At 42.7% G+C, this 18,474-nt stretch overlaps 1 protein-coding gene across 2 annotated transcripts in view; it reads left to right on the top strand.

The window, feature by feature from the left end:
• Positions 1-593: 593 nt before the first annotated feature.
• MELK (maternal embryonic leucine zipper kinase) overlaps positions 594-18,474 on the top strand; it is a 39,524-nt gene continuing 21,643 nt past the window's right edge. Inside the window, exons 1-11 of one of the 2 annotated variants that reach the window (XM_073345742.1) lie at positions 594-699; positions 2,924-3,024; positions 3,328-3,413; positions 3,911-4,027; positions 4,949-5,092; positions 6,003-6,071; positions 7,234-7,326; positions 8,945-9,043; positions 14,117-14,185; positions 15,328-15,426; positions 16,584-16,670. In XM_073345742.1, coding sequence (XP_073201843.1) covers positions 2,961-3,024; positions 3,328-3,413; positions 3,911-4,027; positions 4,949-5,092; positions 6,003-6,071; positions 7,234-7,326; positions 8,945-9,043; positions 14,117-14,185; positions 15,328-15,426; positions 16,584-16,670 — 927 coding nt within the window. In that variant the 5' untranslated portion in view covers positions 594-699; positions 2,924-2,960. The remainder of the gene's footprint in view (positions 700-2,923; positions 3,025-3,327; positions 3,414-3,910; positions 4,028-4,948; positions 5,093-6,002; positions 6,072-7,233; positions 7,327-8,944; positions 9,044-14,116; positions 14,186-15,327; positions 15,427-16,583; positions 16,671-18,474) is intronic. The other variant, XM_073345745.1, reaches the window with a different exon arrangement.

Raw genomic sequence — 18,474 nt, 5'->3', positions numbered from 1 at the left:
CTGCCCCAGCCCAGAGCCCCCTCCCACACCCCAAACCCCTCATTTCTGGACCCCCCCCCCCGAGCCACACCCTTTGTTAGAGCCCGCAGCCCCTCTCACATCCCAACCCTCAGCCAGCCCAGTGAAAATGAGGGAGTGAGGGAGGGTGGGGAGAGTGAGCGGGGGCGGGGCCTCGGAAAAGAGGCGGGGCAGGGGAGTGGCCTATGAGGGCACGTCAGGGGGGCGGGGCTAGGGTGTCCCATTTTGTGCAAGTAGGAATTTGGAAACCCTAGTCCTCCCTGTGAGATCCGTGGGATGGGGGAAGCAAATAACGGCCCTGGTCCCTGGGCCCTGCCACGCCCTCAGGGCACGCGCGTCTGAATCAACCTCAGGGACGTGGCCGAGCAGGCCAGGCCCCGCACAGCCCCTAAGGCAACTCTAGCCAGGACTGAGGCGGCAGGGTAAAAGCCACTCCCAACATGGCGTCCAGCTCAGCCCACACCGCCACCGTTGACCCTCCTTCCATGAGACTCCCCGACACATCCCGCCCCTTCCGGGACGCCGCTTCGATCCGATTGGTCGGCTGGCCGCCGCGGCCGGAAGAAGCTGGGTTGGTAGGGAAATTTAAACGTTGGAAGCAGTAGGAGCCGCGGTGGCTCGCGCTCGTTGTTTTCGACCTCGGGAGCTCCGCGTTGCCTAGAGACCCCTCCCGCCGGGCAGGTGAGCGGGGTTCGGCGGGGCGGGATAAAATACAATAAAATAAGCTAAGCTGGGATCGGGGCCGTCAGTGCGTGCGCCCCCCCCCCCCCCGCTTAGTTGCCGAGGCCCCTCCCAACGCTCCGCTGCCGCCCCCGTCGTCCTGCCCGGCTCGCTCTTCCCGCCGGCCCCCCGCGGCCCCTCCTGGCGCTGCCCGCCCGGGCTCCTCCCATCAGCCGGGCTGGGGCTGCGCTGTAGCCTCCGTTCCTGGGGCTGGGGGCTGTGTCACTGCCAACCCCAAATGCTCAAAAATCCCCGGGCAGGAGCCTGGCAGCGGTTTGGGCTCTGGCGGTGATAACCGGTGCCCGAGCCTTTAGGGCTCCTCTCCACAAGGGCTAGAAACGCTTAAATGCTTCAGAGGTAGCAGCCGTGTCAGTCTGTATCCGCAAAAAGAACAGGAGGACTTGTGGCACCTTAGAGACTAACCCATTTATTTGAGCGTAAGCTTTTGTGAGCTACAGCTCACTTCATGGGAGTGAGCTGTAGCTCACGAAAGCTTATGCTTAAATAAATCTTAATCTCTGTGGTGGCACAAACGCTTAAATGTAAGCTGAGGCTCCTGTCATCACTGGACTCCAGGAGCTGGAGCTTGGAGCAAAGCCACCAACTAGCATGCAGGTTGGGATAAAATCCTAAGAGTTGGTGACACTGCAGAGAGGTTTTATCTGGAGTTAATTGATTGTCAGTGAATTCATGGTAGCAATAGATGTACAAAGGCTAGTCTGGATGCTGCCCAAATGTTTATTCTGGAGCTTAGTCTATGGTAAAGCACAAACCCTGTGTCCTGGAAGAAATGTGTGTGGCGTGATCAGATGAACCTATATAAATGTGATAGCTAACTTGAGTTACCTGGCAAGCCATTAACGCTGAGTAAAACGTGTAGTGTGGATATAATCCTAGGCTGATGGAGCCAGCTTTGACCCTGACTAACTCCTGTGTTAACACCGGTTTATGTCAAGTGTATTGGTGCAGTTGCCAACCTGTTAGCCTTACCCATAGCTGACAAGATTTTGTCATGGATATTTTTAGTAAAAGTCACAGGCAAACAAGAAAAATTAACAGAATCTGTGACCTGTCTGTGACTTTTACCAAAAATATCCAGGACAAAATGGGGCTTTGTGGATCCCCACACTGCCTGAAGGGTGGCAGCTGCTCAGGGGCTAGAAGCTGCCTGCTGCAGGATACCCCTGCAGATCTGGAGATCCCCTGCTACCTGTGGGGTCAAGGAGCTGTGGGGTGCCCTGGCTCCTGTGTCAGCTGGGAGCTGTGGGGTACCCCTCCCCCTGTGGCAGCGGGGGTTCCTCTGTGGCAGCTGGGAGTGGCAGGCTGGGGGGACCCTGCAGCTCCTCACTGCTGAAGTCATGGTGGTCGCTGGAAGTCATGGATTCCGTGACCTCTGTGACTAAATCATAGCCTTAGCTTGGGTCATGACCTATTCCCTGGCCTAAACTAGACAAGGCCTGTGTCTCTAGGGCCGCTGTAAATTGTGGGTTTTGTGACCCAGGTATGTGTGTTCTTATGATCCTATTGTGATGGGCATAACTATGGTGACTGGCCTGGCATAGTACCTGTTACAATATCCTTCGCTCCAATCAGACTAGCCCGATAAGGAAGGGGAAGCTGGCACTGTTACAGCAATGCTGCTGTTTGTACACTATGCAATGCAGTTATGAAACTGGAGTGCTGACCTCTGCACGGGGTTGAAATCTGAAGCTTTTCACTGGGCTACAGAGTAAGTGCAGAAGTTCTAATTTACAGTAATCAGTAAACACCAGCCAAATTTTCTTATTCCGAATAAATTAAAATGTTCAGTAGCATCAATTACAGTCTTGATGTGGGAGGTCAAGTGTCAGTGCCGTTAATGAGATGAAAGGAAAGCCACAAATGGGAGCCGGTGAGCACTTTAGCTTGTAACTTGGTTAGATGGCAGAAGTAATCGTCTCTTGGGTACTGACATTTGATATGATAGTGTGGAAATATACTCTATTGAGTTTGCAGTTAGACTCTAACTTCAGCATGTTCTAGGCATACAGAAACTTGCTATTGAAGCAGATTTTCAAGTAGATTGTGTCTTCAGTGAATGTTAAGTTTCAAGATCACATTTTGACTATATTTTGTTAATATAGTAGAGTTTCTTAGGTAGAGATCTTAAAACATAATTGATCGTGTTCTCCTATGTCATTGCCAGGATTTCAGAAGTACTGCTAAACTTTGCCTATCTCAACATGGGTGTAGATGACTATGAGGAAATTCTCAAGTACTATGAATTATATGAAACCATTGGGACAGGTACATTTTCTTATCTCTTTTAAGACTAAGTTTTTGCTATTTTACTTTGTTTCAGCTTCCCATCCAGATCAAAACCAGATTGCTATGGTAGCAACTAGTCTAGAGATCAGATTTCACATGCTAATTTTGCTGAATAAAATTCTGAGATTTTTAATCCAGAAGTAATTCTCTTTAGTACTTTTAGCTGTAAAAAGCTTTCTTTAAACTGTAAGACTTGCTCCTGTCGTGTGACTTTATTAAAGGATTATTGAGGAGAAAATTAATGTTTATCTTGGATTCTTACTGCCTCTCTTCTAAATTCAGGTGGCTTTGCCAAGGTTAAGCTAGGTCGCCAGCTCCTTACTGGTGAAAAAGTTGCAATCAAAATCATGGACAAATTGGCTTTGGGGGTAAGTCTAAGTAGCATGCTGCTTGAAGTTCAGTTTTGTAATGGGAGACATCCTCCACTTTTACTCATGTGAAATGTTTGTCATGTGTAGAACTGTTAGCCACTCTTCTAAAGTCTCTTTCTAAAACCAGCAGAACTTGCAAGAACGTTATTAACTTCCCCAAATGCTCATTTTTGGTGTCACTGACATTAAGACACTCATTACATTATTTTAAACTGTGAAAAGTTGCTCCAATTTAGACCAAACAATTTCTTGACAACTTTTGCAGGGAAAAAGTAAAACTTTTTCATTGTAACAATTGCATTAAACTTGTGTGTCTCTGACCTGTGTACCAAATTCTGAACTCTTATAAGTTATACCAAACCTTATACTTGGTTGACCTTAATTATATACACTTGAAAATGTCCTTAATTGCAGTAGTGTTAATGGTAGGAGCACTGCATAGGATTTAGAAATAGCCATATTTAGCAACTGTATAACTGGCTTTCGTCTCTTAGGATGATTTACCTCGTGTTAAAACAGAAATTGATGCAATGAAGAACTTGAGTCACCAACATATTTGCAGATTATACCATGTGATAGAGACATCCAAGAAGATATTCATGGTCTTGGAGGTTAGATATTCCAGAAGCATTAATACTGTGAATCTAATGTTACTAATTCAATCTTTATGTATGAGATGGCTAAAAAGCTCATCTTTGAGTCCCCAGCAATCCCTCAGTACAGATGACTAAATAGGGCAGACATTGTAAAAGGGACACCAGTTTAAAATAGGTTACTTTCAAAACTTGTCTTATAGATTCCCTCAAAAGCCTCTCAAAATTTAAATCAGTATGTTTGGAAGGATTCAAATAGTCACTTGCAGTGCGTGCAGCCTGAAATTGTGGCTCTGTTCTTGAGCAAGAGAGCCATAAAGTGAAATAAGAACCTAGCAGGCAATCTAAGATGACAGCATCCCTCCAGCCTATCTAACATCTATATGCCTCCCCCTGACCTCACCCGAAAAGCATCTGCATAATCCTAGTCCATCCTGCCATTGATGCCAAACTCACTGCTCTATTAATTTCTCAAAGAGTTTCTATTTTCATACTGCCCCCAGTCAAAGTGCTCTTTACTGTGGTTTGTTCAATCACTAATCCTTCCCTCATTCAAGTTGCTCCTAAAACTTCACTCCAGCAATGCTCACAATGAGTCAATATTCACTCATACTTTCACCTTTTAAAAATATGGCCAAGAAGTACACCTGCTTAGATGTAGTTATTGCATAACCAAATTCTGCCACCTTCCTACTGCATGTGATGCTGCTGTTATTACTAAAAATCTGTTCGCCCTTTCAGACAGGGGTCAGGTCTTCCTCTTTAGTACAGCACCTAGTACTGATTGGGGGACCTTTGGGCACTACTGCATTAGAACTAAAATGACTGTGTACTAGACAAGGCGGGCCAGGACATCTTCTTTACAATGTATTACAAGTGTAAGGTTACTTAGTAGATCACAATTTTTGTCTCAAATACCATTTTCCTGTCTCATTGCAGTATTGTCCTGGAGGAGAGCTGTTTGATTATATAATCTCCAAGGATCGCCTTTCAGAAGAGGAAGCTCGTATATTTTTCCGTCAGATTGTTTCAGCAATTGCTTATGTGCACAGTCAGGGGTATGCCCACAGGGATCTCAAACCAGTAAGTTTGATTTGTTTCTAAAAATCTGACTACTGCTTTTAGTACTTATCCAGTACCCTTTCAAATGGGATGGAATCTTCTTTAGCTGCTAAACCTCTCCTCCAAAGTAAGCTACTCTATAAGGACTGAAGGTTTTGTTTTTATTTCTTCTGTGTCTTTAGCTTCCTTTTTTTTCCAAGGTATGTTTTTTTTCCTAGCCCAGTTCTACTCTCTCGGCCAATAGGTGCGCCATAGTTATATATGGCTCCCTTTGGAGCCTGTAAATGCTGTTTCAGAAGGGGATCACCAAAGATCAACATCAGAAGGTAGAAAGCTTACTTACAATGAACAAGGGAACACTTTGTACTCAACTCCAGACTTCAAGCTAGTTACAGTCTGTCCTTCTCTTTCCTCCATATTCCACTTCTAATAGCAAATCATACCTTTGTTGCCCCTCCATGTCACTGTATTCAACTCAGCATCACAAGTGCCATGTTCTTTCTCAGATCTCCTAATTGGTGACATTAACAGGGATGTGGTGGGAAACATCCTGCTGTTCTCACCCTATGACTTATTAGGAAACCCACTCCTTCAGCATGCACTCGTAGGAAGCAGTTTTGTATTTATGGACTGATTAGAACATTTTGAAGGGGATGAAATCCCTAGGGGAGGAACTTCAGTGCATGACAGCTTACTGCACAATGTGTGGAATATTGGTCTCAAAAGATACCATCATCTGGGGAAGAGGCTGAGCATTGCTTGTAGCCATTAGAAGAGATGGGCCTATGGCCAAAAGGATGGTGGTCAGGACTAGGAAAGGATGGTGTACAGCACTGATCGATGGCTAGAAGATCTGAGGGAAAACTAAATCATCCTGTGGCTGGGTTATCCTGTAAAGTGCTCTCATTACCACCACTCTCCTTTTCTTCAGGAGAACTTACTGATTGATGCAGAGCATAACTTGAAGCTGATAGACTTTGGTCTCTGTGCAAAGCCAAAGGTGAGTGTGCAAAAGTAAATTATTTAAACTACATAGTAGTGCATCCAAATACTTCAGACGTTTAAAGGGTGTTTAATAGCACTCAAGTCTCCAGCCAACACTTCAGTTACTTGAATTCCAACTACTCATTGTAAAGAGTGTTGATGGGCAGTGGGTGGGATTCTACTTCTAGCTTGAACTACTGTGTGATCTTGAATTGTTTTGTCTATTTTTCTCTTCCACCCTTTGTTATCTGTTGTAAGTTCCTCAAGGCAAAGTCCAACTGTTAATATTGCACTTAGCACACAGAGGCCCCAACAGATATCAGGATCTCAAAGTGCTAATAATTAAAATACAGATGACTGGATATGCCTACTAGAACTAGATATGGGTATGGGTGTTCCAAAGGTATTTATCTAGGGGGTTGTGGACCAGGAGACAATTGTCTGTACAGGTGGCATGCAGAGGTCTGACTTCCAAACCTTATCTCAAAACTTCTCAGATTTAAAGCTGTGGTGTTACCTTTAGACTTCTACATTTAGTAATCTAAACCTTGAGCAGGCTAGACTGAGATGGATGGTAACAGGAAGCAATCCCCTGGGTAGAATTCAATGTAAAATCAAAGCAGAGGGTTTGCTGTTGCCTAGAACTCTGTGGTTTAGTGGACCAGTAAGATGTTCTAATTTACGAACTGATTAAAAGTACAGAAGAGGGCCGATCACTGATTAGGTATTGGAATGTCACTTCAGTCCTGCTGTCCAGAACACATCCCTGTCAAACACACCGCTTGCTTTAATGTGTCAACACTATAGATATGGACTGGTTTCCCACTGTTGTGTGTCTTGTAAAGAAGGTGTGAGAGCTATCTGACAAATTCTGTGTAGGTGTAACTGGTCCCATAAAAGAACATTAATTTCACTCTCTAGATGGGGAGATGAGCAGCTGAGAAATAGAATAAGTGACCTGCCCATGGTAATACAGGAACTACCAGAGCTGCACCTAGATTTCCAGCATAGTTGATGGCTTAGCCAGAGCATTTCTGCTTAGCACTGGTATATATAATCACACAAGACACCTCACAGTGGAGAGTGAGGCCCATAATCTTGTGCTACAGTATAGTTAAAACTAAATAGTTAAATTTCCAATTCAAGTCTAATGTGTCTGTTCAATTGTTCTGCTGTAGGGTGGCCTGGATTACCAGCTGAACACATGTTGTGGGAGCCCAGCTTATGCAGCACCAGAGTTAATTCAGGGCAAAGCTTACATTGGCTCAGAGGTATTTAATGCAATGTCTGTCCTTGATACAGAGTGTCTTAAATATGCTTTGAACTTTACATATGTAAACACTAGCATAACTAGACTTGGCTTTAAAGTCTACTTCCTTATGTAATTGCCCCTGCAAGTCTTTACTGCAGGAGTCTTGCTTAACCGGGATAGTGGTGGATTCGTGCTAAAGTAGCACACAACACACCATCTTTAGCACACTTCTCACTGTTCTTCTTGACTAGTTCTCCTTAGACTGCTCCTTCAATGTCTTCTTGGCTGTGTCCTGCAGAGCAACATCCTGAGCTCCCTCCAACACTGAGCCTCTTCATGAGCTCATCCACTCCTGGAATTGCCTCTACACTAATAACTCCCAAGCTTTCCTCTTCCCTCTGTTCAGTCTCCTCTGCTATTGTCTCAGACTTCTCTTCTTGGAATTTGTGTTAAGTTAAACAGAACACATTAGAGCTACTCCTCTGAAGAGAATACCGCAGTTTGTTCCCTTTCTAAGGCCTACTGTTGTCTTTGCCTCTTTCCCTCACGTTAAAGCTTCCCTTTTTTCCATCCCTGCTGTGGAAACAGAAGATCAAAGCTAGGCTAGATAGCTGTAACCTGCTGTAACCTCCTTTTCTAACACGCATCTTGTACCTAACCGATCTATCAAGGTGTCTTCAAACTTCCTGAATTGCTGCTCTGACACATCAGCCTTATCCCAAAGTTTCTTCACTTTCAGTCCTCCTAGACATCAGTGTCAAACTCCTCCTTGCTCTCCTATCTCTTTGCACCAGTGTCTTGGCCTATATCTTGCTTGTCACTAGTCGCTCCTGCTTGTGGGACTTTTGCTCTCCACCAGTTCAAACTCCTTTCACATTTCCCTGTTTCTGCTTAGCGTTTCCTTTCAGGCCAGAGTGGGGAGTGCTTGCTCTGGTGCTCTATACCTAGACTTGGTGGATTTGATTTAAATTGATAGAGCCCAATAAACCTCTATTTTGGCTGACACTGAAATCAACCAAAAAAATCCACCAGTAACGATAGTGGGCATGTGCACAGCCTCCCCATACATACCTTATGCCTGCAGGGATTTCATGTCACTGGCCCCATGGCCATGTCACAGCTCCATTCCCTCCAGGATGGTGGGGCCACAGAGTGCTCCCTACTTGGTCATGGGGGCCAGTGACACTGGATTCCTTGCAGGCACAAGATGTGGAGAAGGTTGTGGTCCTGGCAGAGCAGAGACAGACACACACACAACTTTCCATGTCCAGACACAATGTAGCAATTTCTCTCCCTATAGAAATCAAACAAATTTGGCTGCACTTGAAGATCTGGGAAGAGGATGTGGCTTTAGCAGTGCTCTGATGAGTAGCAGTTACTACAAAGTTGAATCAGGGAAAGCTAAACTAGCCACTTCTGAGGTGTGCTCTTCTTTGGACAACATCCTTTAGCTCCAATATCCTTTGATGTAGTAACAAAATTACTTCAGTGATGTGTGGTGCCTGTATTGAGAACGGATAGAACATTGTTTCTCATTAAGCAGTTGTACATATCCTTGGAAAATGTTGAGCTGCCAGATCTTTTAACCTCTACTCACTTTTACTTGACCCTTCATGGTGTTGGTTTGTTCCTTCTAGGCAGATATATGGAGCATGGGGGTTCTCTTGTATGCTCTGCTATGTGGATTTCTCCCGTTTGATGATGAGAATGTCATGGCTCTCTACAGAAAGATAATGGTACGTAGTGCCTTATGAAATCCAAACTAACAAGCGTAAGTGAAGACCCTTTGCATAGCAAATAGGCAAGATGTCATGCTTCTTGGCCTATTGTTCTCTGGTGATTGAACGTATTGCTATTGTCACGTGTTTAATAGTTTCATGGTCTTTGCTTTTGTGCTGTTTACAGAATATGCACTCTCTGTTAGAGAAACTGATCCAAGAGTAAACTTTTTTCAAATCCAAAATGGGTACATCAGTGCAAAAGTAGCTCTAAAATACATGTAGTGAAATAATGTAGTCTGTTAGTTCTGCTTTTTGTCAAAATAAAGGATTAAAAAGACCTCAGTTTATTATACCCACTGAGAAGCAGGACCCTTGTAGAATAGGGCTAATGGTTCATTTATCAGGTTTGTGATAAGGGATCAGTATAAAGCGAATGCAGATACAATAGGATTTAATAAAAATTCTTCAGCTGAAGAGAACTCTTTAAAATACCCACAGAAACAAAACTAGATTTAGTTTGTAATGACAGGGCAGAAATCAACTTTGGGTTGGAGGAACTTTGGATCAAGTGATTGTAGAAATCAAATCTACAGTACAGAAGTAGTGAATCACCAGTGAAGACTAGATCCTAAAACGAAAGGAGCAACCTCTCCTCTTTTCTATTTCTGAGGCAAACTGGGTGGGGGGCAAGAAAGCTGAGTGCAAATACTGCAGATATAGAATGAAATGGTTTTCCAAGGAGTTTCCACTGAAACTTGCAACCATAGGGTTAGAAGGGACAGCAAGGGACATCTAGTCTAACCCCCTGCCAAGATTCAGGATTTGTTGGACCTAAACCATCCAAGACAGATTGCTATCCAGCTTCCTTTTGAAAACCTCCAGTGAAGCTTCAACCTCCCTAGACATCTGTTCTATGGTCCTACTGTTATGCTATGCTGTACTTTGAACCCGTTGCCTCTTGTACTGCCCTCTGTAGCAAGAGAACAGCTTTTGACCATCTTTTTTTTTTATGGCAGCTTTTCAAGTATTTGAAGACCACGATCATGTTCATTCCCCCCCCCCCCCCCCCGCTTCTTTTCCAAACTAAATATGCCCAGTTCTTTCAGCCTTTGCTTTCCATACCTTTTGATCATCTGTCATTCGCCTCTGGATCCTTTCCAGTTTCTCTACATCCTTTCTATACACTGGGGACCAAAATTGGACACAGTATTCCTGCTAAGGCCTAACCAGCTCTGAGTAGAGCAGTACTATCACCTCCATGACTTGCATGCTATGCCTCTATTAATGCAACACAAAATTGCATTTTGCGCTTTTTTGCCACAACGTGGCATTGCTAATTCATGTTGAGGTTGTAATTCACCACAACTCCCAGATCCTTCTCAGCACTGCTGCTGTGGCACCAGTTATTCCCCATTCTGTATTTATGAATTTGGTTTTAGATCTTGTCCCTCAGTCTTTTTAGAACTAACTTGTGTAGTGGGATCAGTAGTGATGAATTAGCAAGAGCAAAGGGATTGTCAAATGAGCATAGTAGCCCAACCTGCTTTCCATGATTCAGTGCTGCCTTGGGCACGGTTTCATTGTACTGATACGAAAGATGATGCAGCAAACAACTTCCCCTTGTCTCCTCTCTGCTCTTGTATATTTGTTCACTTCCACCCTCCCCCGACCCCTGTGATACCACAGGCTGGCTGGCTGTCGTACGGATTACAAGCAGCATTTGGGAAGAAGCATACTTAGCAGCACCTGACTGTTGGGCTGCACTATTGCTCCTCATCCTGTACTTGAACCACTCATGTACAAATGTGTATAAATCACCTTGACAAGCAGAAATCACTCTAGGAGTCTTCTCTTCTCCTCCCCCCCCCCAACAATATAGCAATTACTTCTGAGCTGTAGTATAAGGATGTGGTACCAACCTATTGCTATTACTTTTCTCCTCAAAATGGAGAGGGGTGAGAAGGAAACCATGAACCAGCTAGACTAAATTTCTATACCAGGTAAAGTGGAGTAAATCTGGCAAGTCAGGAAGTGCTGCTAGTATGTGGTCCCTTCCTATGTGCTCCTGCTTAACTTATCAGTCAAACATGCTGCTTGGATGCAGGAATTTGGCTTGAAGCATCCCAGAAGGTCCCTTTCTTTGTCATGGCAGTCAGAAGGGGGAGGGGGCATGGAAAGTGACGGACTCTGTGACCAACATGGAGTCCTAATATTAGTAAACTGAGGAATTTTAGTTGGGAGTGCTAATGCAGGCAATACTTGATGAGGATTGTTACGTAAATGTTCCTGGACCTAGAGGCTCTGGCATGTACTTTCTCCAATAGCTTTAAAAACAAGTACTCACTTTCACACCTTCTGTTGAAGGTACATGTTCTGGTATGGCCCAGAGTGTAGATAAATGCTTTAAATCAGAGTTTAGAAAACATATAGATGGCTAGGCTATAACCCATACAAAGGACTCAACACAAGAGTCTGAGTTGAATCTTGCATAGTACTTTCATTGTTATGCCATATGCTCTGGCACTAGAGTTGACTGATCTGAATTCACAGAACATTGGCCACCTAAACCTGTCTAAATGCATTCAGATGAACATGCTTTAAGAACTTATGTTTGAGGATAAGAAACAAGATACAACCTTCCTAATTAAAAGATCCACCAATGTAGGCTTGTTTCTACCACTCTGAATTCCAGTTTCAATTTTTGATTTATTTACAAATTGGAAAATTGATTCAAATTAGGACTTCTATGCATTGTTGTGGAATTTAATTTCCCACATTATAGATTTTGAAATTTACTGTAATCTCAGCTCAGGACTAATGTTCCGTGTCACAGTATAGTAGTCTGCTGGTTGAATCTAATTAGGGTGTTGTATCGCTTGCATACAGTATGTTTCTTTGCCTAGAATGCTCTACGGTTCCTCACTTGGGAATAACATTTGACCAAATGCTTCCTGCTTTGATTGAAAATCAAATAAAAAAAATTGACAGCTCCTCAATAAGAGGCAAACTTCCCTCTGATTATATTGTGCATTCACTGGCTATATTTACAAAAATGCTTAACTGTTTCTAGCATGACTACTAATAAATTGAGGGTTTGTTTTTTTTTTACTTCATTGCTGTTCATATGCCAAAGCTGTATTTAAGAGCCAAACCCATATATTACAGCTCTCCTTGGAATATATAAAACTATATATAGGTTTCACCTTGGATTACTTCTAGTGTTGAATTGCTTTATAACAGCTATCAAACAGTAATTTCTACATTCATTAGTCCTGACTAAAAATAAAAGCAATTAGAATTTTTAGATTTCTAATGTGAAACCACTGGGGTTAAAGAAATGTGTCTCTGTATATTACCCAGACTGTAACTGAAACAGCTGTCTGCAGAAATGAAACTCTCACAAGACTTAGTGCATTTCATTCCAGCTTGGTAGTTAAATCACATTTCACAATGATTCTTTACTGACTTCGTGTTGGTTTCATTTAGTGTATGTGATGCCTTTGTAGCAATTTCAGTTTGCCTTTCCTAAAATTTGGAAGCAATTATTAGTGTTGATGTACTAGTCAGATGTGCTACATGAACAATGAATCATTGGATTAAAAGAAACGCACATACTCTAGGTTTTTAAAAATCCTTTGCAGTTTTTCTAGTTAGTGAGTGCCAACCTCTACGGCTCATGTCCAGCATTAGAAATATAAATAAATGGAAAGCGGCTAAATGCAAGGCTGCTCACCTTTTGGTGTAACAACCAATCCTACTATAAAAGCACAGAATGTTAAAGCCAGATGAATTTTAATACTTTGTCTAGAAGTTGATTTAAACCTTCATACTGTTTTTAAGTACAAATTACAGTAGCACCCAGAGCTTAATGAAAAACAAGTGCAAGTACTACACTTGAGAAGGGAAAAATCAAGCAACTATAAAATGGGAATAACTGGCTAGATGGTGGTACTGCTAAGAAGGATCTGGGAGTTGTGGTGGATCAGTAACTGAATGAGTCAAACATATGATGTAGTTGCAAAAAAGGCTAATATTCTGGGATGTATTAACAGGAGTGTTGAATGCAAGGCATAGGAGATAATTCTCCTGCCCTATTAGGCACAGGCGAGGCCTCAGCCAAGGTACTGTGTCCAATTCTGGGCACCACTCTTTTAGAAAAGATGTTGGGCGTATTGGATAGTCCAGAGGAGAGCAGCAAAAATGATAGGTCAGTTTTTGTAAACCTTATATGAGGAAAGGCTAAACTGGGCATGTTTAGTCTTGAGAAGAGACTGAGGGGGCGGACCTGATGTATGAAGACTTACATTTAAGGGCTGTTGTAATGAAGATTATGATCGATTGTTTTCCATGTCCTATCGATGCTAGGATAAGTATTAATGGGCTTAATCTGCAGCAAAGGAGATTTAAGTTGGATATTAGGAAAAACTTTCTAGCTCTCAGGGTAGTTAAGCTCTGAAACAGGCTTGCAAGGGAAACTTTTTTTAATCCCTATCATTGGAGGCTTTTAAGAACAGGTTGGACAAACCCTTGTGAAGGATGCTCTGGGTTTACTTGGTCCAGACTCTGCGCAGGGGACTAGACTTGATATCTCAAGGACCTTTCCAGGCCTACATTTCTGATTCTATGCTTAGTGCCTCATTGTGCTAGGTGCTATAGAACCACAGTTCCTGTTCTAAGCACTTGCACTCTTAAGACCAAATGCCACAATTGGTCCAACAAAATGGAATGAATAAGGGCTGCGGAGGCAAATATGTGGCAAAGCTGATGGTTGTGTTTCTCTCATCTAATTTACCTGCTATCTCGTTTAATTGTGTTCCTGGAAGTTCAGCCGCCTTTCCACGGGACTAACCTAGCATGAATCTATTTTAACTTAAAATCTAGTCACACTTGTCTTCAGTGAAAGTAATGGGAATGATGACCCCTTTTTGTCAAGTTAGTCTAAATATGCTGAAAATGGCAGTTCCTCTAGCTCCACATTCTATTATGGGTTTTCAGACTGAAGATAAATGCCCGTAAGACATCCAAGCAATTTAATGAAGTTATTTGTACTACTTGGCCAAAGTTCACTCAAACTTTTTTTAAATACAGAGAGGAAAATATGAGGTTCCAAAGTGGCTTTCTGCTAGCAGTATACTGCTTCTCCACCAGATGCTGCAGGTAAAGCAATTGGCTCTAGCCCAGAGGCGGGCAAACTATGCCCGCTGGCCACATCCAGCCCACAGGACTGTCCTGCCCGGTCCCTGAGCTCTGGCTGGGGAGGCTCGCTCCCAGCCCTCCCCCCTGCTGTCGTTGTCTTCCCCCCCACCCCTTCTCCTTTTTCTCCCCCCGACCGCAATCTGAGTGCACCACGCCACCATCACTCTGTCCCACTGCTCTTGCTGGGCAACACAGTGGCGTGGCTGGCTCTGGCATGGTAAGGGAGCAAGGGCTCCTGGGGGAGCAGGGGGGATTGGATGGGTCAGCGGTTCTGGGGGGGCTGTCACAGAGTGGGTGGAGTTGGATGGGTTGGGGGTTTTGGAGGGGGCAGTCGGGGACAGGGGATCCTGGGAGGGGGTGGTCAGGGGACAAGGAGCAGGGGGAGTTGGATGGGTTGGGAGTTCTGAGGGGGGAAGTCAGGGGGCGGGAAGTGGGAGGGGGCAGATTGGGGAGGCAAAGCGTTCCCTGCCCGGCCCTCCATATAGTTTTGCAAACCCAATGTAGCCCTCGGGCCAAAAAGCTTGCCCACCCCTGCTCTAGCCAGACCACGCTTTTTACAGTACTGTTCCACTACTCAAAACAGTATTGAAATATTGACCCCCAAAAGCCTAAAATACATCTTATTTAAGAAACTTTTCAAGAAAATTTAACCGGTCCCTCTGCTGAAAGGGCTGTGCTCATAGAACATCGCCTTAAGCACTCTGCATACCATGGTGCAGCTATTATGTTGCTAACCTCAAAGTTGTCTTTCAGCATCTAACTTGTATTCAGGAGATTGTAACCTTACTGTATAAACTTACTGCCTAAGTGTGCTTTTATAGCGAGCTAGATTTATAAAACACAAATTAGCTGCACTACTGTTAACCATGGTGACAGTGTCATTCATCCCTTCAGCTACTGTTAATGTAGGTTTCCTTAACTGGCCTTATGTTTCTGGGGAAAGAAATTGAATCTAAAATATCTTGCCAATTTCTACTTGAAATATGTTAAATCCAATATTCTAGGCAAAGGATTAATCTTACTAGCCTCTTATTTCTCTGAATAGTAACTGTGGTATCCACTTTATGAAAACATTGACTGACTAGATTCTCACTGCCCATTAGGTGGATCCAAAGAAGCGAATTGCAGTTAAACATCTATTGAATCACCCCTGGCTCATGCAGGATTACTCCTATGCTGTTCAGTGGCAAAGCAAATACCCAGTGAGTACACTAACTAGAGGATTACTATACCACATTGTGACTGGGGTATAACTTCTTCCTGAATTTGTGCCTTAATGGATGGTGTATGGCGACAGTATGAAGGCTTAAAACCTTCATTCTTCTGAGGGGCCGATCTAAAGATGACTGGTTACTTCAGCAGCAGCTACTTGCTGAATGAATTCTTCAAGATTCTCTTCTCAGAATGCATGTCCAAGATGACACTCCCTGTAAACTTCTTAATCCCTATGAGGGGGAAAGACCTCAGTGTGCTAGCTACAGCCTTTGCAATCTAGTTAAGTGGTGGGTTGTGTGTGTTTTTTTTTTTTTTAAAGGACCTGGTGGGTATTTTCATATCTAACTGGCCAGTTAGACTCCAAGTACTTGTGATGCAAATGGATAGTTGTATGCAGTAAGGTATAGATTTTTTTGAAAATCAGGTACCTCAGGCAGAACCATTCAGACCTAGGGTATGGAGTGACTTGTGTAGTGCTATTATGCAATTTTATTAATTTTCCTGTAAGCTCTTGTTTGGGATAGTCTTAAGTGAGTTTTTATTGAAAACTCTAAAATTATATCCCCGTCACCAAACACTGCACTAGTCAGAGAAGTTAAGCCAGCACAAAAATGAAAATCTAGTGAAGATTAGGTGTAGGTGATAAGCAGGAGGGAAAATATTCGAGTATGTACAGCCAGTACCCACATTTGGCCATTGGGTGTCATTGTTTCTCTATGCAAAGAGCTTCTTTACTGTACATGCAACATCAGTGTTAACTGTAAGCATTGTACAGCTGCACGCTTTAATAATTTTTTGTTCCTTTTTAAGTAGGGGAGGAATTGAAGTGCACCAATTTTTATCTCCAACAAAATCATGTCTCTTTAGCAGTGACTATTATTTACCAAGTGGATTGTCGATCACTGGTGGTTTTTAAAAATCAAGGTTGGATGCTTTTCTAAAAGATCTGCTCTAGGAATTATTTTGGGGAAGTTCTCTGGCCTGTTAGACAGGATGTCAGGCCAGATGATCGCAATAGTCCTGTCTGGAGATCTTGGGCTATGAAGCCAAGAGCCATCTGGCTTCATGGGAACATCCCATTCAAAGGCTGATCTAGAAGATTTCCGCAGTCTGAAGCTTTCACATTACCAACTTGTTCTTGCAGCTTGGGCATCTTGATGATGACTGCATAATAGAGCTTTCAGTGTTCCATAAATGCAGCAGGCAAAGTATGACTAAGTTAATTTCAGAGGTAAGTAACCCAAATAACTTCGACATATTAACAACTGACTCCAATACTCATTGATTCAAGTATGAAACTTAAAGCTGTCCAGTGTAATCTGATCTATGGATTGCATATTGATTACTTAAGAATTCCCAATTATCACTCAGAGGTTTCGCAGGTTCTTGTCGCAAGAACAGGCAGATTATTAAAATTACTGTTGAGTTGTGAACCCTGATGTGCACTGTTGAAACACTCTTTACGAACTCTTCTGTACTATTTATAATTTATTAATACATTATAAGTCAAACACTCTAACCCAGCAAGGTAGATAGAGATAATACCGAATGTACATCTGAATATCCATACTTACAACATCCCTTGCAGAACAACCTGAAATGTTAGCCATTGTCGTCGTCCTCACCAGTGGCCATCCTCCTGGCACCTCCCAAGGGTCGGTCAGTCTCTCTTCTCTCCCTGCACACAGGCTAAGATAAACATATAAAAGTTGTATGTTACGCAGATGCCACTATGCCTAAGGTTTCTCCCCTCTTCATTTGTATTTTCTCACCATACTAATATCAGGGTGCCCTTTCCTATAGGTTAAGATGATAATAAATTGGGATCATTAATATACTATGTCAGTTCGTTGCAATGCTACTCTTGTGGTGTGCAGATGTTTCTATCCTAAAATATCCAAATGCTGGTGTTTTGCTCATACTCCCTTAGTTGCCTGGTGTTATGTACAAACTTTCCTCTTAAGTGGTCTATTCCCAGTTCCCCGAAACTTGGATGAGCATTGAGCCATTTATTGGTGCCAAAGTTCATAGGCCTCAAGTCTTATCTAATTCCTGTAAGACACTGGCTTCGGCATACAGGCCTGTAGGTTCCTTGAGTTACTGCTAAATAAAATAAAGGCTAAAGCTAGCTCTATGGGCTACACAAGACAGTTATTTTAGAGTATTTTAATTTTTATTTTATCTATTTATTTTAATTGTAAGCTCAGCTGTAGTTAGGACATTAAATTTTGTATTTTTTTTTTTTTTATTTTTCCCCTCTTTTCCCTCATGCATCATTCCCTGGTGTTTCCTAAACTTTGACATCAAATTTTTAACCATGATCCTAGTGTCCTATTTGGAATCCCTTGAAGATGAAGAGAAAGTTACAGTGGTTCTTTACTAGCTGTGACTCTATGTCCTGGGATGATTGTTTCAGAAATCATTCAATAATTTCTTGGAGAACAACTTTAGAATACTATCTAAACAGAAGAAATCTCAAATGCAATGCTGAATAGGAAGTAGAGAAGCAATGTCTTGGTGTTTGAAAATAAAATGGGAAAAGTGGTGGAATAATGTAGCTATTCCATTGATTAGTACAAACAACATGAAAATCTGGATTGTATTTATGGCTATTGTGCATTTTTGTTGGAAGTTTCCTAGCTGAATTCCACATAGGAGTATAATGGTTCTGATACTCCTAGTTTCTATAAGATTTAATAGTTAGACTAGACAGTAAATACTGTATGCTAAGCTATTGAATAGTGAAAATAACTTAGCTACTTGGCAAACTTGAGAACCCAAATTCATATGTAATGTCACTGCATCTAGTGGTATGCTGAAATAGCTCTTTCAGAGGGAAAGGCAGTTCTCCAGGCAGTTGTAGAAACCAACTTCTTGATTGGAAATTGCATAGTGTGCAGCTAGTATGACCCACATCTGGGGGAATGAGAACTGCTGGCTAACACATCTATACTTACTCCTGCTCTACAGCTCTGGAACTAACTTCAGAGATTACATCATGGTTCTCTGGCTATTAAGATAAGTAGCTCTGTTCA

The sequence above is a fragment of the Lepidochelys kempii genome, chromosome 5 (genome assembly GCF_965140285.1).
Source record: "Lepidochelys kempii isolate rLepKem1 chromosome 5, rLepKem1.hap1, whole genome shotgun sequence".
Lineage (NCBI taxonomy): Eukaryota > Metazoa > Chordata > Testudines > Cheloniidae > Lepidochelys > Lepidochelys kempii.
The sequence above is the reverse complement of the archived record's forward strand: the minus strand, read 5'-3'. Positions and strand labels throughout refer to the sequence as shown.